This window comes from Trematosphaeria pertusa, assembly GCF_010094035.1.
Source record: "Trematosphaeria pertusa strain CBS 122368 unplaced genomic scaffold BU26scaffold_6, whole genome shotgun sequence".
NCBI classification, from domain to species: Eukaryota; Fungi; Ascomycota; class Dothideomycetes; order Pleosporales; family Trematosphaeriaceae; genus Trematosphaeria; species Trematosphaeria pertusa.
This window is the reverse complement of record NW_022987217.1, coordinates 417,130-440,766: the sequence shown is the minus strand read 5'-3', so window position 1 is coordinate 440,766 and position 23,637 is coordinate 417,130. Positions and strand designations below refer to the sequence as shown.

Genomic DNA, 23,637 nt, shown 5'->3' with positions numbered 1-23,637 from the left:
GACCTGCGCAATAGAAAGGGTGGCTTACTCACCCGATATACTCTGCTCGCTAGTTCTCATCGTTCTTCTTCGGCCGCTTCAAAGGAGCAGGCTTGCCCGCTGCATTGAACGCATATTGCTCCCTCTTCTCATTCTCCTCATCAACAAACCGTCGCACATGCTCCGGTATCTCCTTGACGCGATTGTAAGGTCCGGCTTGTGGTTCTCCTAGTTTCTCGTAGACCGGAATGACTCCCGTCCACACCGAGTCGAGAACGTCTTCCCTCTTCATATCCTTCCGCTCATCCTCCGGCACGCCTTCCCTAACCTTGCCACTCGCACCGGATATCTTCAACTTCAGGATGCGGGTAGACTGCATCTCTGCACCGTCAGGCGGAACCCGCGTGTTGTCGTACCGATTTGGGACTACTGAGTTGGTGATGAGCTTCATCGCCCAGATCTTTTCCTCAACATCTTCAACGACGGTGCCGAAACCATGCAGAACCGCGGACCGATAGTTGTAGTTGTGTGAATTTGGCGTAAGCGTGAGAACGAAGCCGTCGACTTTCGTAGCGGCCACACACAGCGGTAGTCCCTCTTCGCCTCGCTTTACTGCGTCGTCTGCGAGCTTCATGAGCCGGGAGCTGACGTAGCCGTGGAGATAGCATTTCCAGTCGAGCTCGCCCTTGGACTCGTCGCCTGGATATAGACCTAGCTGGCCAATCATGGGCAAGACGACGGGAGCTGGGATCGCTGGATCTGGAACAAACGATACATGGAGGACCGGGGTGTTGTTCACAATTGCGTGGATAGTTTCGACATCATATGTCGCTGGGAGTATTAGCAAGTAAAGACTTCAAAGATGCAACTTCTAGGTACCTTGATGCTTATAGCGGTTCACATCGTTGAAGCCTTGCTTTGCATACACGGTTTCGGACATGTTTGAGACGTTAATGAGGGTGCACAAACCAATGCGGCATCTCTAAGTCAGTCGTCTCTTTAAGGCTTTACTCGTCGTCCATCTCGGCTAGGGCTTATCAATAGCCCGCGATGTGTCGAATAATGAAGTCGAGATAGGCATTCCATAGGGCCACACCTTGCAGCAGCATTACGCCAAAAGGGGAAAGTCCATGCGAGGACTCTGCTGCGCAAACGGCTGTAACTGGACGTTGCTTAAGAGCACCCTTGGCATGGCTTAAAAGACGCGGCGGAGTGAAGAAGATAAGCGAGACTTCCAGAGCGGATGCCCAGATGCTTTCGCTTTCTTCGTTCGGTGCACCGTCTCTAGGCAGGGAATGCGGAAAACGCGTCCTGTCGATGGCGGCCTCCGTTGGTAGGTTCGGAAAAGGTGCGCTACAATACCAATGTGCTAAAGTCAACCTATACGCATGGAAGAAAGCTAAGAGGGTTGGAGTAGGTAGGAAGCCCAACTTCGAGGGAACCTCAGGAAGAGGTTGGGTCGCTCCTTACCTGATTGGGCTTAGCTCCCTCTGTTCTGTCAATCCCATGTTGTACCTGAGAGCGTATTCTGCCTGAGTAACACTCGCCTCCTCTCGTTCGTAGTTTCGGGAATGCTGCATATGGAGCAATCGGCTTTCCGATACCAGACGAGCTGGCGTTGAGAGCAACTGCTCGGGAATCAACGGCTGGAGAAGCAGGAAGAATATAATGCTCTCGAAACGAGTGACCCTGGCTTAGGACGGGAAAACGGCAACGTCTACTACAGGGCGGATAGATCTCGCGGCACTTCTTCCTCGACGTTTCCCGACTTTCATATCCCATTGACGCACGCAACGCCTGAATCAGCACATCACCCCACCTCCTACAGCGCTGCATTCCCCGCCGTCCACACCCAGCTATCCTGGCCCTGGCTCCTCCCCTACTCCCCAATCGACCTCTAGCAGCACTCCCATAGTAACCGAAAACCATCCGAACGTGCTTACTCACCCAATACGACTTCGTACGACAGCTTCCTCATTACTAAGTGCATAATTGCCCGAACCAGGCGTGACACTTACTTCGGACCGACGGATTATCATTGCGCCGGGCCTGCAGAATGCATCTCCGTGGAAAACGTGGAGGTACTGACTTGGACGGGAGTTCAAGGATGGTAAAATTGTGGAAACGGTTACATACATGCAGTAACGGAAGACGCGGTCAAGATGACGGAGCATGAGAGTCGTACGATGTTGTCGTCCTTGCTGCAGCGGCCACTTGGCTCCGTGCTTTGGGAAGGCTGGGGGTATAAATATGAGCGACTGATGTGTGGACTGAGATTCTGCACTGCTAAGAATTGACATGTTCATCTCCTCACGCGCTTCTACCCTCTTTCGTTCGACGCGTCGTTCTACCACCGCGGCCCATCTTTTGAGAGCCTTCTCATCATCCACCCCAATGTCCTCACCACCAAGCTTCCCCTTCGCCCGCCCCCAAGCTTGGGATCCACCCGCCGAATACGCAAAGCTTCGAGCCACAAACCCAGTTTCACGAGTACAACTTTGGGACGGCAGCCAGCCATGGTTAGTTGTGAAGCATAAGGACGTCGTGAGCGTCTTGACCGATGCCCGATTGTCGAAGGTATGTAAACACTATCAGGTCTGGGAATGAGCAAGGTGGGTAACAGTTGTGGTAGGAGCGTACGCGACCGGGATTCCCGGAGATGAGTGCTGGTGGGAAAGAGGCTGCGAAGAATAAGCCGACTTTCGTGGATATAGATCCTCCGCGGCATATGCAGCAAAGGTAGATCTGAACATCTCCACACCCATCCCAGATGGCTGACAGGGACAAGGAGCATGGTGGAGCCACTCTTCACCTATGACGCCGTCGCCAGGCTCAGGCCGCATATACAGAAAACAGCTGACATGCTGCTTGATGCTATGGTTCAGGGTGGGTGTGAGCAGCCGGTCGATCTTGTTGAGAAATTCGCTTTACCGCTACCGTCATACGTGAGTCCTGGTGCCCATTGATGCTTGCAAATGAGATAAACTCACCGACCTAGATCATTTATGGGATATTAGGCGTTCCCTTCGAAGACCTTGAGTTTCTTACGCAACAGAATGCCATCCGGAGCAATGGTAGCGCGACAGCAACCGAGGCTTCCAATGCGAATAAGTATGTAAGAAGGTTGCCATGTGTCGATGTGAGAATGCTGACATGAGGCTTGGTAGGACCCTTCTAGATTACATAGGCAAGCTAGTCGACCAGCGAGCCCAAAAGCCAGAAGACGACCTGATCAGCAAACTCGTTACCGAGCAAGTCAAACCCGGGCACATTGAGCGCTCTGATGCAGTACAAATCGCGTTCCTGATGCTGGTCGCGGGCAATGCCACGATGGTCAATATGATCAACTTGGGCGTGGTAGCTCTTCTCCGAAACCCCTCCCAGCTCGAAATGCTGAAAGCCGATCCTTCCCTTTCCCCAGCTTTCGTCTCGGAGCTGTGCCGATATCATACTGGTTCTGCCATGGCTACCAGGCGAGTAGCGAAAGTCGATATTGAGCTTGCTGGGCATACGATCAAGGCAGGCGAGGGCATCATTGCTGCCACTCAATCTGCAAGTCGGGACGAGGATGTATTTCCCGACCCAGATACATTTGACATTCTGCGATTCGTAAACAAAGAGAAGGGTGGGCGCGGCGAGGACTGGTACAAGGCGATGGGATACGGATGGGGAGAGCATCGGTGTGTCGCGGAGCCGCTTGCGCGGGCAGAATTGGAGATTGTGTTCGGTAAGTCTTCATTGGCCCAAGTCTCATGAACCCCATCTGAAGCAAAAATACACTGACCACGTTGACTTCTTTAGCGACGCTTTTCCAAAGACTGCCTGCTCTGAAACTCGCAATCCCCTTCGAAGAGATCAAGTGGACGCCGCCGGACAAAGATGTTGGCATCACGGAGCTCCCGGTAATGTGGTAATGTCGTGGATGTCGTTGCTCATGCGCTCTTCACTCACTGATCGACGTGTTGCTATAATCGGGTGTCGATTCGCTGCATAGTATAGCGTAACAATGGTATCATAGTTCATTCGAGAAGCTCGACTGGTATTTTGAACTCTTTCGTAATCCTAGTCATGTTGTTGACTAAATCATTCACGTCGACAGCAGTTGAGGCGGTGCTGCTGCTGGGCGTGCCGACGCCACTTGGGCCGAGGGAGGTTGGGTCGTCCATTTTTGGAGGGTTTGTGTCGATTTGAATAGTGACCTAGGTCGGGTTGTTAGCGTGCTTCGTAAGCCGGGGCAGGGTGAAAGATGCTGAGGGTGTACCTCATTGTCCAGACAGGTGTAGTCTATACCTACCGGCCCGTCGTTGACAAGTGCTACGTCCATCATAGCTGCGAAAACGCCGTCTTTGATCTTATCTGGCTCATAGAGGTCCTGCACTTTCTTGAAGAAAGCTTGATAGAGCGTCTTCGCTTTGAGGCCGCTTGCCGACTGGTGGAAGTCGGGCTTGTTGCCCTTTTTCACGGAAGCGAGCAGCGTGAATTGGGAGACTGCATGCCGTTAACCACCACATACGCTGGTCCGGCAGCATGAGCTCCTTACCACAGAGGACCTCCCCTCCGATCTCCATGACGCCCTTTTTCCACTTGCTGCAGTCAGCGTTTGTGTCACCGGCCTGACTGTCCGGCTACTCACGCGGAGTGCAGGCTCCTTGTCTTCGTCGTCCCATAGTTTCGCTTTCAGTATCTTGCCGGCCATCGACTCGACGTCCTTTTCCGTGTCGTCCTTGGAGATGGCGGCGAGCACGAGCATGCCCTTGCCGATTGAGGAGATGAGCTGGCCATCGACGGTGACAGAGGCGGATTTCACGCGCTGCAGTACGGCTGGTCTTTGTCAGCGGGCGTCATGTGCATGCAATGGGCGGGCATACTCCTCATGATGGCGGGGTAGCTTCCAGAGCGGGTGTTGAGGCGGTTGGTGGGCCGGTTGCGACTGCTCTAAGCGGCAGCAGCGCTTTCGAATACGCGTGCAACGGAAAAGACCAGGCAGAATCCAGATCCAGTGCTATTGTCCATTGAGATAGGCGGCAGTGGCCATGATCGCATGGAGACAAGGCGCGCGCTGGGGGAGGTTTCCAGCGCGCTTTCGACGCGGGGTGAATGGCTGCCGCCAAGGCGTTAGCGGCATCGCTGATCGACGGCGCTAGCCCCGAAGCGCGTTACCTACAGATACGCATTCAACCTCCGTGTCCGTCAAGCCTACGACAAACACGCCCTCGACCACCGGCCAGCAGCAAACAATTGCGCGCTCGCCCCGAATCAAGCTGCCCACATCGCTCCGAGCGATTTGACCCCCGCACTAGGTCCGCCGCCGCACCTCGCGCACGAGGCTCCGCCGACGCCATGGCAGCGCGAAAGCTCCAGCAGGAAATCGACAAGTGCTTCAAGAAGGTCGCCGAGGGCGTGGCGACCTTCGAGAGCATCCACGAGAAGATACAGCAGACAACAAACCAGTCACAGAAAGAGAAGCTGGAGGACTCGCTGAAAAAGGAGATCAAGAAGCTCCAGCGGTCGCGAGACCAGATCAAGACATGGGCCACCATGAGCGACATCAAGGACAAGAAGCCGCTGCTCGACCAGCGGAAGCTAATAGAAACAGTATGCAGTCCATTTCCCTCTCGCTTGGCTGGATGCTGATGGCTCGCAGCAAATGGAGAGGTTCAAGGCGGTCGAGAAGGAAATGAAGACGAAGGCATATTCGAAAGAAGGCCTGCAATTAGCATCGAAGCTCGACCCGAAAGACAAGGAGAAGATGGACACCGTGGAGTTCCTACAGCACATGAACGAAGAGCTGGAGCGGCAGGTGGAGACGATCGAGGCAGAGATGGAAGTGCTGCAGGCCACCATGAAGCGGAAGAAGGACAGCGCCAAGGCGGATCGGATATCGGAGCTAGAAGAGACGGCAGAACGGCATAAATGGCATCAGAATAAGCTAGAATTGCTGCAGCGAGCGCTGGAGAACAGTAATGTCGAGACAGAACAGGTCAGAGAGCTGGAGGAGAGCATTCGATACTATGTCGAGAGCAACCAGGAACCCGACTTTATGGAAGACGACACCATCTACGACGACATCAATCTGCAAGAGGAGGAGGCCATCTTCGGCCTGGGACAGGACATGGACCGGGTGTCGTCACAGGACACTCAGTCAATACAGGACGACGTCGCGGAGGTAGAAGGCCGGCCATCGATATCCGGCGCGAAGGGAAAGTCCGCAGACGCCTCACAAACAGGAACACGCAGACCGTCAACACAGCTCAAGTCCCCGCTGCCCGCACTGGCTACGCTACACACACCGTTACCTGGTGTCTCGAACTCTGCAGCCAATTCCATGAAGCCTGCCCCACTGCCAACACGAACACCAGGTGAACCATTAAAGTACGCCTCGGCGGCCGCGGCGGCAGCCGCAAGCGATAAGAACGGGGTCGGCATCGCACCACTGCCACCACCACCGGGAGCTGTTGCGGCACAGGGAGCACTAGCTCCGGCCGGCGCACGGACAAGCGCAACAACGTCCCCGGCCCCCTCGCATCCCCAGCCGGCATCACGGCCTCAAACAACGAGTGCCGACTCCGCGCAGCAAGTGCAGACGACAAAATCTCCGGCACCAACTGTCAGCGTTCCAGCCACCGTCGCCCCGGAGAAGGAAGCGCTGTCACGTGCCGCCTCATCAGACGATGCAAGCCGGTCTAGCAGAAAGGCGTCGGCCCCCGAACGTGTCGAAGAGGAAGGATCGCAATCAGCCACCCCACCATTGACCAATGGCGAGTCGCACGTCGAAGACGAGGAAGAGGAGTCGGTCTACCACCTCCCGTCAAGCTTGCAGGATCTCCTTGAATCGTTCGAAGCTACTAAGAACGACATTACTGCCTCGTCATCCAAGCCCCCGGATGAGCGCATGCTCGCCGCATCGATGGCCACTGCACCCGATTCCGCCGACACGGAGGCTCCAAGACACTATCGACCACAGAATCCCTACCCATACACACCCTCTCACTATCCGCAAGAGCCGCTGGCTATTTTCGACGACCCTCGCTTGTACTCGCGCATTGAGACAGACGCTCTGTTCTATGCGTTCTACTACCGCCAAGGGACATACCAACAGTATCTCGCCGCCAAGGCGTTGAAATCTCAGAGCTGGAGGTTCCACAAGCAGTATCAAACGTGGTTCCAACGTCACGAGGAACCCAAGGCTATTACTGAGGATTATGAGCAGGGAACATACAGGTTCTTCGACTATGAGAGCACGTGGTAAGCACCTAATCCTTTCACCGCCCCGCCACAACTCGCTTGCCTCCTACCGTTACGCCTCAGTCTAGCAAATGCGCTAACATCCCGCAGGATGAATCGTCGGAAAGCTGATTTCAGGTTCGCCTACAAGTTCTTGGAAGACGAACTCTGAGCGTCCGCACGACGTGTCCCGGCAAAGCTAGTTTCGAATGACGGTAGTGCAATTATGTATGAGGTATTAAGTAGTCAGTCAATTGGGCCCTCCTGGGCAGTTCTCCGATGCGCATGCACTCCGTGGCCCTTCACAAATGACATGGTGCGCGTTAACCAATCTGTGCAGGTTATTTAGTGATCAATGTCAGGGCAAAGCGAATTTGCGGTGAGACGTGCTCAGATTGTCAGATGAGCTCGTAAAGGAAAGATGCTCTGCACAAGGCTGCATCTTGCTCCGGATTATTTCGGTCTGAAGATACGTATCTGAACCTGGTCGGGCGTATTCTGACCTAATACTGCAGCTGCCGCATCTCGTTGGTCCGCACTGCTGCTCCAAATTGTCCGCCCCCAAACCCTCAGATCCCGCCGTTCAGCCCGCTTATTCGCCTAAACGCCATTCGTTGATCAGCAGCGAGTCAACGTCCGTGGCGTCCGTGGCTGATGGTCCTGTCCGTGGCGCCGCTGGTGCATGAAGTCCTCACGCTCCCTCGAACGCAAAGCTGCCACTCGCACGAATGACAAAGCACAAGGTTGATACCGCAAAATCTACGAGTAGCTTCTCCGGCGAGACGGCTCAACGCTTATCCGTTTCGCAGTTGGAATGAACAACCAAAGGGCACAGCAAGCGACCGGGCGTTTGATGACCATGAACCCGGACACTCCGTCATAGCAGCTGTGCATGGCAATGGTAGTGGTCTAGCACGGTCGCTCCGTGGCTCGCAAATTGGGAGCCTTTCGCCACCAAAGCCAGGCAACATCCGATTGCTCTGTTTCAGGTTCACACATGTGTGACCAACCACTGCCCCGCTGAGTTAGCATAGAGGTAACGCAGCGGCCCGCATTTAGGGAGAGACATTCTCACGATATAGGAAGGCTTCTCGAAGCGCCCTACCTGCGGCGTGACTCCATGCTGCCGGGCAACATTAGCAGGGTTGGATGCCTACCAAGCGGTAAGGCATACGCAGATGCCCTCACCGGGCGATTCGGCTACGTACCTGGCGGTGAAGGCTGTCGATATCCACAGTTTGGAAGGTAGTCGTCATTACAAACGGAGTACCAGAGTGCACTTCATTCCATTTGGGAGAGCATTACTTTTCTTGGCATCTTGTCTCGCTCCCGTCTCTGCAGGGCCAAAACACCTCACCGGTGCCCAAAGCGCTTAAGATTGCATGCACAACATAAGACGGGAGGAATGACTGCACGGGAGGATCGACCATTTTTGTCGTGCTCAGTGCAGCCGTGCGGTAGTTGACGTATGCACAAGTCCCTGCCTCACTCTCAGAACAGCTCTATGGTGCACCTTCGCTCCACGGCAACGGTCGTGCCGCAAATGCTTTCAATCTTTCGCCCGAATGTCAGCCCTATCGGAGTCGGTACGTGCGGGTTCATACACCTGGATATGGCCAACATAGCCTCAAGCTTAGAACAACTTAATCCTTCCATCCCGCTCGACATACGGCACAGTCGACATCGGCCTTTCTTCACCGCGTAGTAGGGGGATAACTCAGCCTGTGGTGGCTCCTAATTGCTATACCACTGAGCGGTGGAAGGATTTGTGGGGGTTTTTGTGTGGCTCACCAGCCACGGACTTGGTTATTTGGATCTCGGTAGACTCGTAGGTTGGTATAAGGATTGAGTGAGACTATTGGGGGCAGTGACACGATCTGGGGGCATATCTCTGATATTTAAAACAACAGCACGCTCTCCGTACGAGAACCAGCATCGAAGGCAGCAATCCAGACCAACAGCACTGACTCATACGACAACAAAGGGCTACTTCATGCTCATTTAAAGGCCTCCATTGTTGTCTCCTTCACTCGCACGAACGAACTATCGCGTACCATTCCGCCCGTTTCCCCGCCCGCTGCCTTTTTCTCGCCCGGCACTACTCGCGCCTAAGAACGTCCATTGCAGAACCGGGAACCCACTGCCCACCATGTCTGGATATGGGGTATAATCTCAGCCCTATGCCCTCGGCGCGGGATTGCGCCCGATACCGCGATTGCTAATATGGTGGACTGCAGTACTCGTCGGGTGACCAATCCGGCTACTACGCCCAAGCGACAGCCTACCCTGTACCACAGTACACGCAATCCCAAATCAATGCCTACTATCAGCAGTACGGCTGCTATCCCCCGCAGCCATACCAAGTAATCGCCGATAGCTACTACGCTCAACCTGCTGCTGTCGTCCCGAGCAGTTATACCACGACGGCCAGCACAACTTCGGGCTACACATCGGCGTACGCGGGTGGCAACCTTGCTATCGTCCCAGAAACACAAAGGTTAGCACCTTCCCAAGACAATGCCAGTATCTATAAGGAGATCACGGAAGACTGACGGCTGGAGCAGGAGCAAAAGCCCGAGGTACCTACCGCCCCTTAGTAAAGTAGCACGCCACCATCCCTCCTGCCACACAATAATCATCATCATCGACGCTCAGCATCTCCTGCATACAAGTGCTAACTCGAGACAACAGGACCTGGAGATGCGACCTTCCAAACTGCACCTCAAGCGCCAACTTCACCCGGCTCGCAGACCTGCAACGGCACCAATCCACCGTACATGGAGTCGGCACTCCTGATTTCCCCTGCACGGTGAAAGACTGCACGCGGGTGGGCGACAAGGGATTCACGCGCCGCGACCACCTCGTCGAGCACCTGCGGAACTTCCACCACATCGACATCCCCAAGCGCAGACCTGGTGAGCGCAGTGCTCACCCACTAGGCCTGCCGAACTACCAGTAAAGCAGCCCTTCACTCCGCTTGCGCCGCAACGTTTCCTGAAACAAACAGGACGGACTATCGGGTGAGCAAGCGGACGAGAGGTGCCAGGGCGAAAAGAGGAGCTGGATAGACGGTGTGGTTGGAAGGCAGACTTTGGGAAGCTCCAGGGCTTGTCGACGATGTTGTATACACCTTTACCATTTCGGGACAACGTTGCGTAGCGTGCATCGCACGGTGATAGGCCGTCTGCGGCAAGGCAGTTTCGCCGGCGGTCGGACATGGGGAGAACGTGCGCGATCTGATGTGCACCCAGGATCGGTCGCGGAGCACGGTTCGAGTCGCGTACCGGTGCTCCGCACAGGACTGCCCCGATCTGTCGACTTTCAGCAATGGAGAGATTGGCGGACAGTCATTTCAAGAGGAGGACCATGATGTATTCTACAGCATTTGTCACTGCATAGCGATCGGACGCATTTCCAGGCGAAGGGGATCTGGAGGAGTTTGATTCTTGCTCCGCTCCAATGCGGCCCTTGTTGCATTCTTTCCTTGATAGGCAATTGTACACAGTACTTCATTCCCCGTTAGACCGGCTCCCACCTGCTTTGACTTTTCGAGAAGCGCGAATGAGCCACGATGCTGTCTCAGGGAGCTGGAACAGCATGTCCAGGTGCAGCAGCGGTCACGGGACGGGCGAGACGGAAGTACCCAGCTGTGCCGCCATCCTTCAGTGAGTCGACGTCAGCATAAGGTTCGACCGCATTCGCAGACCGACGGTCGGATGCGCCGCATTATGGCATCGGTGTTCCGTGTCCTGCGCCGTATATGGCGTGCAGCTCGCATTTGCGACCGCTTCACCACCTCTTTTCCTCCCGCCTGCTTGAACAAGAAGGCAATGCGACCAACGACTAGCTAATGGCTGCGAATAGTGTAGGGGTGGTATTTAAAGCGCCTGCTGAGTCGTCAGTACTAAGATGAGCCAGATCGTGGGGTCCGGGTTTAACGTCTGGAGATTGGCTGTGGCTGCTGCCGGGCCTAACAACGCTGAGAAAGCACATGCAGGGCGGAGACGGGCATCGTTATTCGCACGAGAGAGCGAAGTGTGGCCTCTGCCCTGAGCCGTCTGCCCTGCCACCCGGCGGCGTGACATGTGGCGATGTGTCTCGGCTGGAGCGGCTTGGCGCGCACAAGAGCCCAGATTCCGGCATTTCCCACGAGCAGCCCTGGAGTCTAGTCTTCCACATCTCCGCCTGACCGTTCGACACCACCCGCGCACCAACTCACGCTTCTACTGTGCCCTCTTCTCCAACTCCACGCAACAACTCTGCTGCCTACGGCTCTGACTCATGTCGCTTCAACACTTCCTGAACTACACCTCAACTGCCTTTCGCGACTCCTTACCACTGCAATAGCTGCGCTTTACCCTTACCCCGGGGCCCCGCATTTGACGAGTCGGTGTAGAGACACGCCAGCTCATCAATCCGCCGCCTTTTACAGGCTTGCCTACCGTATTCTGCCCTTGGGAGCCCGCTCTAGCCGCCAAATACCCATACAGTTCATTTCGCCATGCACGACGACCTCCGCCGACGGGCGCTCGAGAGCGGAAAGACGGTGTCGCGCAAGGCCCGCTCGCGCCAGGTGTCGACCACGTCGTCAAAGGCCAACTCGAGATTGAACTCCCCGGCGCAGTCCAGGGCCAACTCGCGCAATCCCAGCCGACATGGGTCCGACGATGAGGAATATCTTAGCGACGGTACCGCTTGGAGGTAAGTTTTGGTGTTCCTCACTTTGTTTTTCTTTTTTCTTTTTTTTGGCTTACGCTTCGCGACGCGCTTTCTCTGACATCATGACCCGCTACTACTACGACTCCGACACGACGGGTTCGCTGACTGACCTGTCGAGCAGCACAAACTCCATCGACGATATTCTCAACAGCGAAGATGCCGACATCCCTGTCGACGCGTGGAAGTCGGAGCTGCAAACCCGCATCGAGCAGATTGTCGACCGCAAGCGCAGCAGCACCGAGGGGCGTGCCGACAGCCTGAACAGCTACGCACACTTCCTCATGGCGCGATACGCAAAGGACGAGATTGACCCGCGCATGAGCGAGCTGCTGCCGTCGATACTGAGGAGCATCAAGGCGGAGACGACCGAGCGCGAGACTGTCACGGCTCTGAGAGGTGGGTTATTCACTCCCAATTTGCACGGAGCTTAGCTAACATACCGCAGCACTCGCCGCGACGGTAATCACTCTCGATTCCGAAGATATCTACGATTCAGTTGCCGACCTTCTCAAGCGCATAATCTCCGACTCCGAATCCGTGCAGACAAAGATCAGCGCCATTCACGCTCTTGGCACCGCTGCCTTCTTCGGTGGAGCCTCTGATGAAGAAATGGAGGATTTGATGACATTATTCCTCGAGATCGTAGAGTCAGACGGGCTTTCGGTCGAGGCTCACGACGAGGGATCTGTAGTTATTGCTGCCCTCGAGGAATGGGGCTTGCTTGCCACAGAGATCGACGACCTTGAAGAGGCCACCGAAGCAGCGATCGAGGCGTTCGTAGACCAACTTCAGAGCTCGGATGCTGGTGTTCAGATCGCTGCTGGTGAGAACATTGCGCTACTATACGAGAAATCGTACACGCCGCGCGAGGATGACGAGGAGCATTCGGACGAGGAGTCTGATGACGAGGAAGCGGACCATGGGCAAAAGATGGTCAAGCGATACGATGTCTACCGAAGACAGGATCAGCTGCTCCATTCCCTCGACGAGCTTGCCACCGTCTCAACCCGGAGGATTTCCAAAAAGGATCGGAAAACACTCCATTCCAACTTTGCCGACATCCGCAACTCCGTCGAGAAGCCCACGCGTGGACCGAAATATTCCACAGCGCTCGACCAGGAGACTGGAAGAACCTACGGAGGCAGAATGAGAGTGAAGATCAATCGCAGCGTCGAGGTCCGCATCGACAAGTGGTGGAAGCTTCAGAGGCTCAATGCTTTGAGGCGAGTTCTCCAAGGTGGCTTCACGCATCACTTCGACGAGAATGAAGCGGTTTCACGCTGCTTGCCATTCTCAATGTCGGGGAGGAGCTAGATGGGAGGACCGAGGGTATGGATTCCTGGGGCAGGTTCACCTCACTGTTTGCATACATGGATTCAGCATGGTTCTAGGTTACCTTACTATTTTCTTGTCTATCACCAGCATACAATACCCCTACATCCTTAGCGTCGGGTTCTGGAAGGAATGCACCTAGAGGAGGCGGATTGAGTCAAGTTCAGGTGTGCGAATTCAGTTGCATTACGAGATCTTCCCAAGAATTCCTGATCGCCGCTGTGACTGGACGGATATCCCGAGGCTAGGATATGCGAGATCTCATTTGATCTCGAAAGCTTGCCTCTGCTGGGAAGTCGTTGCGAACTTCATGCGGGGGGCACGGTTCTCAGTTCATCCGTGTACCCCGCCATGCCCCTCCATCACGCGCGGAAGCTTCATGACTCTTGCTCTCATATTTAGATTTCACTTTGAACGCTGCTGCTTCCTGCTTCTGCTCCCTGCTTCTAGCTCCAGCTCGAGGATCTCACCGGCTTGCTTACTGCAGGAAGAGTGATTGGGTGGTTTGCGGCTGCCTGACCTGCAGGGACCGCTTGGCGCGCAGGAGCTACCTGTAGAAAGTTCTGGTAGCTTTTTGCTGCAGCTTCTTCTTTTTCTTCTATTTCAGCCTCACGCACTCACCCCACAAACGAGAACGCTTTTACTCTTCTTTGTCTTCTTGCCTGCGTTTGTCGACGACTTGCCTGCGAAGGATCTCCTCTCTCTACACCGGCGCTCAGCAGTCAGAGCTGCTGCTGAAGCTAGAACACGGTTGCGACTGGCATTGCGAGTGCGATTGAGCCGCGAAAATGGCTTCGGATACTAGTATGTGCCCTAAGCTTGTAGAGTGGTTGGGAGAGGTTGGGAATGGGAGAGGGGAGACGTGCTAATGTGTGAGCATAGGGCGCCCGAGGGTGTTCTTCGACATTGCGATTGGCGGCGTCAAGGCTGGACGGGTCGCTTTCGAGCTGGTGAGTGCCACACATACCGCGATAAAGAGTCAAGGATGTTTGAGCTAACAAGTCTATAGTACAATGATAGTACGTCCACCCTAAATCCTCCACCGCTTCCGTAAACAGCCTCCAGAAGTTCCTCAACTGACCTCCCACAGTCGTCCCCAAAACCGCCGAGAACTTTCGCGCGCTCTGCACTGGCGAGAAAGGAGTCGGCAAATCGGGCAAGCCCCTCTACTACAAGGGCTCTATCTTCCACCGCGTCATCAAAGGCTTCATGATACAGGGCGGCGACTTCACACAGGGCAATGGGACGGGCGGGGAGAGCATATATGGGGAGAAGTTTGAGGATGAGAATTTCGAGAAGGTGCATGACAAGCCGTTTTTGCTGAGTATGGCGAATGCTGGGCCGGGTAAGTCATGAAGAGGACTGCGGGAGAGAGGCTGGGATTTGGGTGCCTGATATGCTTCAGGGCCCAGTGCTGCCTTACTCTCCTTGGAGTTGCTTCTTGGATCAGGACCAGGCACTAACGGCTGATAGGCACAAACGGCTCGCAGTTCTTCGTCACCACAGTCCCAACGCCGCATCTAGATAAGAAGCACGTCGTGTTCGGTGAGGTCATCAACGGCAAGAGCATTGTACGGCAGGTCGAGAATCTCAAGACCCAAAGCGGTGACAAGCCATGGCATGATGCTACCGTTCTCGGTAAGTCTCCCCTTCAGCATGGCGCCGTGAATGCCTTCGGGACTAATTATCCGCAGACTGCGGAGAGCTCACCGGCGAAGACTACGAAAAGGCCACGGAGAAGGTCTCAGATGCGACCGGCGACCCGTATGAGGACTACCCAGAGGACCAGAAGCCCGCCGACTCAGAATGGAAAGGCACCGACATCCTCAAAATTGCTACCGAGCTCAAAGACCTAGGCAACACAGCCTTCAAAAAGGGAGATCTCAACCTCGGCATCACCAAGTACCAAAAAGCCCTCCGCTACCTGCACGAATACCCAACACCGCTAGATTCGGACCCCGCAGACCTCGGTGCCAACCTCAATGCCCTCAAAATCATCCTCTACTCCAACTCTGCCCTCCTCCAGAACAAAGTCGGCCAATTCAACGAAGCTGCAGAGAACGCTAGCAAAGCCCTAGAAATCGAGGGCATTGCGGATAAGGATAAAGCCAAGGCGTACTTCAGGCGCGCGCAAGCACGAGTCGGTAAGAAGAACGAGGAGGATGGGCTGGCGGACCTGCATGAGGCACAGAAGTATGCGCCGGGCGATGCGGCGATTATGAAGGAGTTGGAGAGCGTGAGGAAGAGGGTTAAGGAGCGGAAGGAGAGGGAGAAGAAGGCGTATAAGAACGCGTTCAACTTTGATTGAGCGTGGGGCAGGGATTGGCGGCGACACTGCTTCAGGCGGGCCTTTACGGAGGCGGCGCTGGCGGGCGAGGGGAGCCTGAAGGTACAAGTGCATTCCTGTGGTAGTACGATACTTCAACGACTCAAAAAAAGCATGAATCCAAACCAAACTATGACCCTCGACGCGGCACTGCGCCCGCAACATTCGCTTACTCTGTATCGGTCCGTCCAAGTTCATTCCTTCATTCACTTTATAGAACAACAATCTTGGAATGAATATACCCACGGATAAGTAGATGGAAGCATCACATTCCAACCAGACCCGCCCAGCAGACATCACCACCAAAAAAAGAAGCAAGCAACACACTCATAACGTAAAAGATGACTCAGCACCATGTTGATATCATAATATATATGCAAGCCAGACAGACAATAAAAAAAAGATATATAAGCGTCGCTCCAAGCACACACACGTCTACGCAAAAAAGAGCACAAACGGGGATAACCAACAGCAAGCAAATAGTCCGTCCTGCCCCGACCGGCCGACACCAACCCAGTTCATCAATCGTCGTTTCATCCAGAAGGGGGGATGTCTGCCAAAAGTCATAGATCGTCGCTGTTCGAGTCGAATCGATCTGGTTGGTTGGTGGTAAACTAACTAACGCACTCACTCCGCCGCCCACCCAACCACCGACCCACGCCGTGAAGGAGAAAGAGAAACGCTGGAACGCTTTTGTAAATGCGGCAACGATAGGTGCGAAAGCGTGATGATAGAGAGAGAGAGAGAGAGAGAGAGGAGAAAAAGTAAACAAACGTGGAGTTAAACAACTTTCCTCCCTTGTATCTAGAAAGGTGTGATCGTGGTGTGGGGTCGTGTGCCGTGTGGGTAAGAAAGACGACGGCGGTGCGTTTCATCCCGTTATAAGGGTAGAGGCGGCTCGCTGTGCGCTTTTATGTCGCTCTTTCTTTTTTTCCTACAGCTCCCCGGCGCTCTTGCGGCGCCTGATTTCGTTCTTCGTGAGAGATTTCACGCTCTCACCCTTAGTCGAATACCGCCCGGTAAACCAACCATCTAGTCAGAACTCAGCGCCCTCGGCACCCGTTCTAGCCCTCGAGCTGCCGTACTCTCCCATCGCGCTGCCTCCGCCTCTGCCGCCGCTTTCGCTTCGCTCGGCGCTGCGATCCCGTTCGCGATCTTTACCCTTCTCCTTCTCTTTATCCTTGCGTCTCCTCTGGAACGGTATGCGGAAGCTGCGCTCTTTGCGCTCTTTATTGGATGCGTCTTTGGAGAAAGCCGGGAGTGCTGTGGTGTATTCTTCCTCTTGCATACTGCCGCCGTCGGAGCCTTCCATGCTTTGACCTCCTGCGCTGCGCGGTGGGCGGGAGAAGGCGCCTGAGCTCATTAGGCTGGATGTATTGATGTGCGTGTTTGGGTTTGCGTAGGTGAAGGACCCTTGAGAGGCAGACGGATGTGTGTGAGTTGGAGGATAAGAGGGAGGAGGGGCGATGTGTAGTCCGTCGCTGGAGCCGGGCGGCGTTTCTTCTGCCGCTGACGCGGAGGCTGATGCGCTCGCAGAAGCTGGCTCTGATACCGACGCAGTCAATGAGGGTGCGTAGCCTGTGCTTCGAGCAATCTTTGGGCCAAACGGATTGGAGAGCAACACTGTGTTGGAGGTGTTGCTCGTTAGGGAGCTCGCAGATGCCGAAATGCTTGAAGTTTGCTGATGCCGTGTCTTTGGTGGTCTCACGGGTTTCATCGTAATAGGCGTGCTCGTCGAAGAAGACGAATGCTCATCGCCTGTTCCGGGTGACGTTGGCATGCTCTCTCCCCCTTCCTCCTTGATTGTTCCCCTATTCTTTGTTGCGGCGCCCCTGCCAGTTTCGAAGCTTGCGGAGCCCTGTAGCTGTTCCACAAGTTCCTCCCATTTCACGCTGAGGGAAGAGGAAGGTCGTTCAGCGCGTTCAGCACGGTTTAGACAGTCGTTGGTACGTTCGTGGAGAGCGACGCAAATATGGTGGAATCGTAACAAATCGCCATCGGAGGCTTGTATGTTGTGCGCGCTGTTCCTTGTATTCGTAAGCCAGAGGTCGACTAACGCCGCGAAGTTGCGCGCGTGATCTATGAGGTAAGGAAGCGACGGGAATCCCTCGCGAGATGTGGGAGGCAGTCGCTGGAGAATGGCAAGAGGTGTACTATAGGACGGAGGGATAGGCGGTGCGGGCGCGGTCGCCGAGGATATCGAACAGATGTTGTCTAGGTACGTCTTGAATTCCTGGCGATGAGAGTTCAAGAATACGTTCATTGGTTCCATCCAGGCTTCTTTTGTGCCGAAGGAGGACATGTTTGCGAGACCTTGCAGAGATTTCGCTATGAGGGTTAAGGCTCTTCTAGCTCTAGGTCTGGGATGCTCTGCTCATAGGTAGGTTAGAAGCAAACTCTGTGGTGATGTGTGGTATTTTGAGAAGAACGGAGAATGCACATACCCTTTAAGAGGCCGAACAGCTTCGGATTGAGCACAGCCGGAACGAAGAACCGCAGGAACAGGAACCCGGAGACGCTGCTATATTTGACCGTTCTCAAGAAGTCGCCAAAGCGATCCTCAGCGCAGGCTCGAATATGCCTGAAGATAATCCTAAGCTCTTGCGGGCACCGAGATATTGAATTGTAGATTGCTCGCCAAAGATCCTCCGTCAAGTTGATCAGACGCCTCCAATTCCGGTCCAGCTCGTGTTGGGATGAAACCCTGTTAGGATCAACCTCACATTCAGGGTCCTTATCATTAATCTCTCGGAGCTTGTCGCTCAAGGTCTCTTCGAGGTATTCCTTGCCCAACCGCTTCATATGAAAATCGAGGGACTTGGTTAAGAGCGTGTTTCCGCGGAACAGAAGATTTGCTTCCAGCTTCGCGTTGTTGTTCATATCTCTAACGAACAGTTCTCGATCGCTTGCAGAGCCGAACTGGGTCTCATTGGAGTCGCTCGAGCCAAGCCTTTTGCTGAAGCGTAACCGGCTCGCTGGTGTTTCCTTCAGAGTCCCATCAATCTCCTCTTCAACGAGCGCCATGATCCACTCGCCAGCCTGGCCAGACACTTGAAATATGTTGAGAAGGTACTCTGACAGTCTCTTCAGCTCATTCGGTATCATCTGCGCTAACTGCAATGTCAAGCCGTTGGCGAATCGGTGCAGAAGCTCCGACATAGGCTGGTAGTCGCGGGCCATGAGGATTACGCACTCTTCTGTGCTGACCTTGACGAGCACCTCGCCGACGCTATTGCCGTACATATTGACGAGCGGCCACCACTTTTCCGTTTCATGATTCGGGCCGAGGTCGTCTAGGTAGATATCGATTTTGCCGCAGGTCTGGTCGAAGGATATGCCGGTATAGCCGCCAGCGCCTTCGGAATTCCAGGAATCTGCGCTGATCTGAGCTTCGTGAACGCTTTTATCATTCCGCGAGTGAGATGGCGGCCGCTTCTTGAGCAGGAGCGAAGCGGTCGAGAGGACGGCAGGGAGATCTAGGAAATCGAAATCTTCTCTCCAGAACGGAGTGTTTCCTTCGTTCTTGGCCATAGTCCGCGCTCTTGTTTCTCCGTCTAGTAATACCTCGACATAGTAGCCTCCAGAATTGGATGTGGCGGACGAGGAAGGCCTCGCAGACGGTGTGTTCTCGGCAACCTTGGGACTTATTGGTGGCATCAGCCTCGCCTCAATGACCCGGACAAAAAGCGACCGTTCCATGCGGAACATATCTTGCGTCCCAAATGATGGCGACAGGGCGCCCTCCTCGTTCAACATGGGCTGCTTCGGCCCATAGAGCTGCGGAATGGTGAAGGCCCGCAGAAGCACTATCCAAACTTCATACAAGACTCGTGACTCCAGCGATAGAAAGATGGGGCGTAATAACGATAGAGAGGTAGATGTGGAGGTGTACTGGGGATATATGGCTATGCAAAACTCGTTATCCAGAACGGACGGGTCTAATCGCTGCACGGCGCAACGCGAAAGCTGAGACAATTGCACGACGGAGACCAGTGTGACGTCGGTATCAGAGTAGAGCTTGAGCTCACCGTTTTCTCGCAGGGTGCACGAGACTCGCCTCCACCGCCGGGAGCCGTGGCTCTGCACGCGGTACGCTTGCGGCCTGGAGCCGGCGGACTTCGGCGTGCCAGTGTTGCTGTACGTCACGCTAGTGTCCCAGTAGATCATCTTGCCGACCTTGATGATTGGCGCCTCTTTCAGCAGCGACACTTCGGAATGCCTCCTGCTGTCTGCGAGTCGGCGCTCTGCAACCACGGGCGTTTGCGGCTTGGCCATTTTGTTGTGAATGCCCTTGGGTCGGATAGGTTGCCAGCATAGCAAGGCCGCAAACCAAGAGTCGAACTCTTCCTGTGTGGGCGGCCGCAGATAAACTTCCAACTTCGAATTGTGTCCGACAACATGGATATAAGCAGTGTAGGCCTCGGCGTCGTATGCGCTCTTCACCCGGCAGCCTCGGAGGTCCGGAACCAGGGTCCTGTGGTAGGAATTATCGCTCTTCGGCTCATACACCAGACTCCCAGCCTCTTCGTTGATGTAGCAATATGACAAGGACCATGGGCTGGTCTCGCCCCGCCGGAAGGCCAACATGCCTTGCATCTTCCCGCACGTGGCGCGCATGAGCTTCAGCACCTTCCTGGCATCCGACGCGGGGACAGGCGACACCCACGAATCCGGCTGCGCATTGGGCGAGACGGTGGTTGCGACGGGGGAGGCGGTCCGCTGGGGCTGCTTGACGAGACGGCCCCGACTCGAGCTCGAGGTGCGCGGCGGCGGTTGCGAGGCAGGAGAAATGGTCGACGGATGGCCTATAGAAGTGACGACCGACTCCTCCAAGCTCTGAAAGGTAGCGGAGGCAGTGCTGTGCACCGAACCAATGCGATGACGACTGGTCACGAATAGGCTCGGCGGGGACTTGTCTCTCGTCGACCGCTCTTCTAGCGTCCGTGTTCGCGGCCTAGTGTGCGGTTCTCTGGCGTTTCTGAGGGAGTAGTCGGTCTCGTTCGAATTGGCACGGGCTACGAAGTTGCGAGGGTTGCTGCTGCGGGACGTGGTGCTGTTGGAGCGCGGCGAGATGGGCGGGGAGGTGAAGTTTGGATGGGCGATAGCATCCTCCGGGATGCTCGACTCGGGAGTGACGGCGCGGATGGTGTAGGCGCTGCGGTCGTCTCGCTGCTGGTTCCTGGCTGCCGTTTGAGCGGCATCGGGCGTGCCAGCGTCCCTTCTGATCCGCCGGCTTTGTCTGGACGGGTCCATGGCGAACGGTTGGGCGCGCCGGGGGCGGGCTATCCTGGGCAATTAATTACAAAAGAAGCACTGTGTCGGCGCGCTGGCGGCAGGACCTGGTGGAGGGGATGCTCAGAGGCAATGGCGAGCAGCAGGGCAGCCGGTGTCCTATCGCAACCTGGGCCTGCGTCGTGGCGCTGTCATTGACGGATGATGGGCGTGCCAGCAGATACCCGGCCGGCCGTCACCGGAGAATGGCGACAGAAGGGCGATGGGCTGGCGGGAGGAGGCTCCAGATGGTGTGGCGCATCGCCTCGTGGGAGGGCCTGGCAGCAGCGGGACCGCCAGCGGGCGACGCGACGGGGCAGGGCGTGGACGCTCTCAGTGCAGCGCAACGGCGGCCCGGGTCATCACGCTGGCTGGAGGAGGGCGGGCGGGCGGCGGCGCGAGGGGCACAATGAACGAAGCGTGGAGTCGTGAGGTTCTTCTCAGCGCGCATGGATGCCGGCCGGGTGCCCTTGGCAGCAGCATCCGCGGCGCCGGCCAATGCGATTACAGCTAGCCTGGGGGTAATGGCAAATGGCGACTCTCGAGCCCCCGGCTTATCAAACATCTGCAGGCCCTGCTGATGCGTTTCAGGCCGGGCGCGCGCTGCTGGTCCCCGGCCTGCTGAGTTGCTGACCTCCCCGACATCCGCCAGGCACCGCGAGCCACCAAAGAGACGCACCGCACACCCTCCGTCGTGCTGCTGGGGCAGCTAGTGCCGAGGGCGACGTCGAGCAGCGAATCACGCTCCGGGCCGGCCGCAAGCCTCGCAGCGTGGCGACCCAACCTCACGCTCGGAACTGCAAGGAACAGGACGCCGTTGCTGCAAATCATATTCAAGAAAAAGTAGAATGCTATCCAACTACTTCGCCGAAAGATCGCCCGTGCTACCTCTCAGCCAGCCAGATGTGCACCACTTCCCCTTCCAGATGCCCTCTCCGCCCTGCCCAGCCATCTCAGTGAGATCAAGTACCCAGGTAAGCCAGATGATAAACGCCAACGTGGATATCGAAACCGAGCTCCGTGCCCCGTCCAATGAACGCAGTGTCTCCAACACTCGCGACATGGCCAAATTACCAAAAGCAGTCTGCACAGTCGGACTCGCCGCTGCAGACAAACACCCACCCACCCAGGTCCCAGAGTGAGGCACCCAGCGCCGAACGCGCCCTCACTTGAACGGCGGCTGATCGGCAACGGCGTCTTCGAGACTGACAGCGCTCAGCGGCTGGGACCGCGCTCCACTGAGGTCGCCAGAGCCCGTCCGCCGCAGCGCCTGCCGCATTGTCTCAATCTGCAGTTCGCCGCCGCCCAATGGCGGGCTATGCGTGCCATGTGTCGTAGGGCTGCCGGGAGTCCGAGCGCCGCCTTTGGCTGCCCCATAATCTGCGCCCTTTTCAGATGTGGCACCACTCCTGGGCGGCGATGCACTGAAGCCGTGAGAAGACGCCGGCGATCGTACCGGCGAGGGCGAGCGGTTGGCCGTCGAGGATAAGCTCATAAACTGCATGGCATCCCTGTCCGTTTCGGCGTGCTCAGCCTGAACGACGTCTGCAAAAGAAATGAAGCTCAGGCGACGTGGGTCCGTCGTGTCCAAAGACCCGTAGCCCGAGTTGGAAGCAGATTCGGCGAGATCGGGGTGGCTGAACATAGACTCCTCGTGGGCCAACGAGGGCGAGTAGACAGAATCCGTGACGCTGCCCGCAACTGCAGCGGCGGCAGGCTGGTGGGCAGAGTGCATAATGATCTCCACCTCATCCGGGTTCAGATGGTCGTCCGTGATTGCTATTGACGACGCATCCAATGCCGCTGGTATGTGGTCTTCCGTCTTTATATGGGCCGGGATGGCAGGTGACGGCTCGGGCTCCTGCACGTTGCGCTCGAATATCTGGGATGAGGCCGGAGAATGCAGGCCGGGAGAGGTGGAGCGGTTGATTCGGCGGTTTGGGGATGCCCCAATGCCCGCTGGGTACATGCGCGGGCTGCCGCGAGGAGACGCGCGTCGGTCCGGTGAAGTCATGGGCGGAGAGGGGAGGAGCGTTGGCGCATTCGGGGGAGACATGGTGCGCGTGTTTGCTGCTGGCTTGTCGGCCTCCATCTGCTCCCCCTCTTTCTTGTCGCCGTCCTTCTTCTTGCCCAAGCCCAGCAGCTTGCGCTTGCCCTTGGCGAGGAGGCCAGACTGGTCTTCCTCCGCCGGCTTGCCCCCGTCGAGCAACGGTGCGGCCGACGACCTGGAGGGTTCGACAGCACTCATCGGAGCGCGGGGGAGGTTGGTAGATGGCGTCACACCTGGGAGCGCGCTTCACTCGGCGATGAAGGCGGCAGTAGGGGCAGCTTCAGGAGGCTTTATCGGGTGCAGCAACGGGCAGACGCGTGGTTGTGTCGCAATGTGGTGTCGGTGCCGGTCTCTAGCGGCTGGAAACTTGTCGACGGAGGGGCGCACCCTTGGACTCGAGGATCGCTCCCAAGATGACCTCGCCGCAGAGCCGAGACCAGCAGGATGATGGAGAAGCAGCGCAATCCAGAGCTGCATGCAATGAGAGTTCAAGAGTGTTGGACACGGTGGAGAGACGGCGGTAGCACTGGACTTGTGTCTGTCTCCCAACCGGTTGATCATCACGTGCGGCGACAGGGCCGGCGAAGGCCTGATGACGTCTCCCCGGCGATCCGCCTCGTTTTGGCCTTGCATTGCAATCATTCCGGACACAACCATCCCCTTGCGGATCACGCTATTTCTGGTGAGTTGTCTGCCTCTGCCACAGTACACGCTTGATGGGCCGCGAGAGCATACT

At 56.1% G+C, this 23,637-nt stretch overlaps 11 protein-coding genes across 11 annotated transcripts; 5 read left to right on the top strand and 6 right to left on the bottom strand.

The window, feature by feature from the left end:
• Positions 1 to 49: 49 nt before the first annotated feature.
• Positions 50 to 919, bottom strand: BU26DRAFT_530383 (uncharacterized protein; the record flags this gene model as incomplete). Its single annotated transcript, XM_033830961.1, has 2 exons — positions 50 to 810; positions 859 to 919. 2 exons carry the CDS (start codon positions 917 to 919, stop codon positions 50 to 52), a joined length of 822 nt encoding a protein of 273 aa, XP_033684739.1.
• Positions 920 to 2,373: 1,454 nt separating this feature from the next.
• Positions 2,374 to 3,893, top strand: BU26DRAFT_425221 (cytochrome P450; the record flags this gene model as incomplete). The annotated part of the gene is made up of 6 exons (XM_033823612.1): positions 2,374 to 2,556; positions 2,612 to 2,718; positions 2,768 to 2,924; positions 2,978 to 3,090; positions 3,147 to 3,706; positions 3,781 to 3,893. 6 exons carry the CDS (start codon positions 2,374 to 2,376, stop codon positions 3,891 to 3,893), a joined length of 1,233 nt encoding a protein of 410 aa, XP_033684738.1.
• Positions 3,894 to 4,066: 173 nt separating this feature from the next.
• On the bottom strand, positions 4,067 to 5,053 carry BU26DRAFT_482422 (uncharacterized protein; the record flags this gene model as incomplete). Its single annotated transcript, XM_033825771.1, has 4 exons — positions 4,848 to 5,053; positions 4,613 to 4,800; positions 4,520 to 4,562; positions 4,067 to 4,467 (listed from the first exon to the last, which is right to left on the bottom strand). The coding sequence occupies exons 1-4, from the start codon at positions 4,852 to 4,854 to the stop codon at positions 4,067 to 4,069; spliced, it is 639 nt and encodes a 212-aa protein (XP_033684737.1). The 5' UTR covers positions 4,855 to 5,053.
• Positions 5,054 to 5,167: 114 nt separating this feature from the next.
• On the top strand, positions 5,168 to 7,519 carry BU26DRAFT_482417 (CCR4-NOT transcription complex). Its single transcript, XM_033825770.1, has 3 exons — positions 5,168 to 5,574; positions 5,624 to 7,224; positions 7,315 to 7,519. The coding sequence occupies exons 1-3, from the start codon at positions 5,320 to 5,322 to the stop codon at positions 7,373 to 7,375; spliced, it is 1,917 nt and encodes a 638-aa protein (XP_033684736.1). The 5' UTR covers positions 5,168 to 5,319; the 3' UTR covers positions 7,376 to 7,519.
• Positions 7,520 to 9,352: 1,833 nt separating this feature from the next.
• BU26DRAFT_550094 (uncharacterized protein) lies at positions 9,353 to 10,348 on the top strand (the record flags this gene model as incomplete). The annotated part of the gene is made up of 3 exons (XM_033832037.1): positions 9,353 to 9,367; positions 9,441 to 9,700; positions 9,895 to 10,348. 3 exons carry the CDS (start codon positions 9,353 to 9,355, stop codon positions 10,160 to 10,162), a joined length of 543 nt encoding a protein of 180 aa, XP_033684735.1. The 3' UTR covers positions 10,163 to 10,348.
• A 1,200-nt stretch (positions 10,349 to 11,548) lies between these two features.
• BU26DRAFT_288722 (uncharacterized protein) lies at positions 11,549 to 13,400 on the top strand. Its single transcript, XM_033821602.1, has 3 exons — positions 11,549 to 11,904; positions 12,044 to 12,318; positions 12,368 to 13,400. Exons 1-3 carry the CDS (start codon positions 11,705 to 11,707, stop codon positions 13,234 to 13,236), a joined length of 1,344 nt encoding a protein of 447 aa, XP_033684734.1. The 5' UTR covers positions 11,549 to 11,704; the 3' UTR covers positions 13,237 to 13,400.
• Positions 13,401 to 14,042: 642 nt separating this feature from the next.
• Positions 14,043 to 15,562, top strand: BU26DRAFT_563623 (peptidyl-prolyl cis-trans isomerase D; the record flags this gene model as incomplete). Its single annotated transcript, XM_033833189.1, has 6 exons — positions 14,043 to 14,058; positions 14,137 to 14,204; positions 14,264 to 14,273; positions 14,345 to 14,599; positions 14,728 to 14,892; positions 14,949 to 15,562. The coding sequence occupies 6 exons, from the start codon at positions 14,043 to 14,045 to the stop codon at positions 15,560 to 15,562; spliced, it is 1,128 nt and encodes a 375-aa protein (XP_033684733.1).
• Positions 15,563 to 16,035: 473 nt separating this feature from the next.
• On the bottom strand, positions 16,036 to 16,535 carry BU26DRAFT_288690 (uncharacterized protein). The gene has a single exon (XM_033821601.1). It carries the CDS (start codon positions 16,453 to 16,455, stop codon positions 16,195 to 16,197), a length of 261 nt encoding a protein of 86 aa, XP_033684732.1. The 5' UTR covers positions 16,456 to 16,535; the 3' UTR covers positions 16,036 to 16,194.
• Positions 16,536 to 20,923, bottom strand: BU26DRAFT_288689 (uncharacterized protein). The gene is made up of 2 exons (XM_033821600.1): positions 18,025 to 20,923; positions 16,536 to 17,950 (listed from the first exon to the last, which is right to left on the bottom strand). The coding sequence occupies exons 1-2, from the start codon at positions 20,831 to 20,833 to the stop codon at positions 16,617 to 16,619; spliced, it is 4,143 nt and encodes a 1,380-aa protein (XP_033684731.1). The 5' UTR covers positions 20,834 to 20,923; the 3' UTR covers positions 16,536 to 16,616.
• A 375-nt stretch (positions 20,924 to 21,298) lies between these two features.
• Positions 21,299 to 21,849, bottom strand: BU26DRAFT_288461 (uncharacterized protein). Its single transcript, XM_033821598.1, has one exon. It carries the CDS (start codon positions 21,680 to 21,682, stop codon positions 21,362 to 21,364), a length of 321 nt encoding a protein of 106 aa, XP_033684730.1. The 5' UTR covers positions 21,683 to 21,849; the 3' UTR covers positions 21,299 to 21,361.
• On the bottom strand, positions 21,662 to 23,440 carry BU26DRAFT_518287 (uncharacterized protein). Its single transcript, XM_033828774.1, has one exon. It carries the CDS (start codon positions 23,097 to 23,099, stop codon positions 22,017 to 22,019), a length of 1,083 nt encoding a protein of 360 aa, XP_033684729.1. The 5' UTR covers positions 23,100 to 23,440; the 3' UTR covers positions 21,662 to 22,016.
• Positions 23,441 to 23,637: the final 197 nt, after the last annotated feature.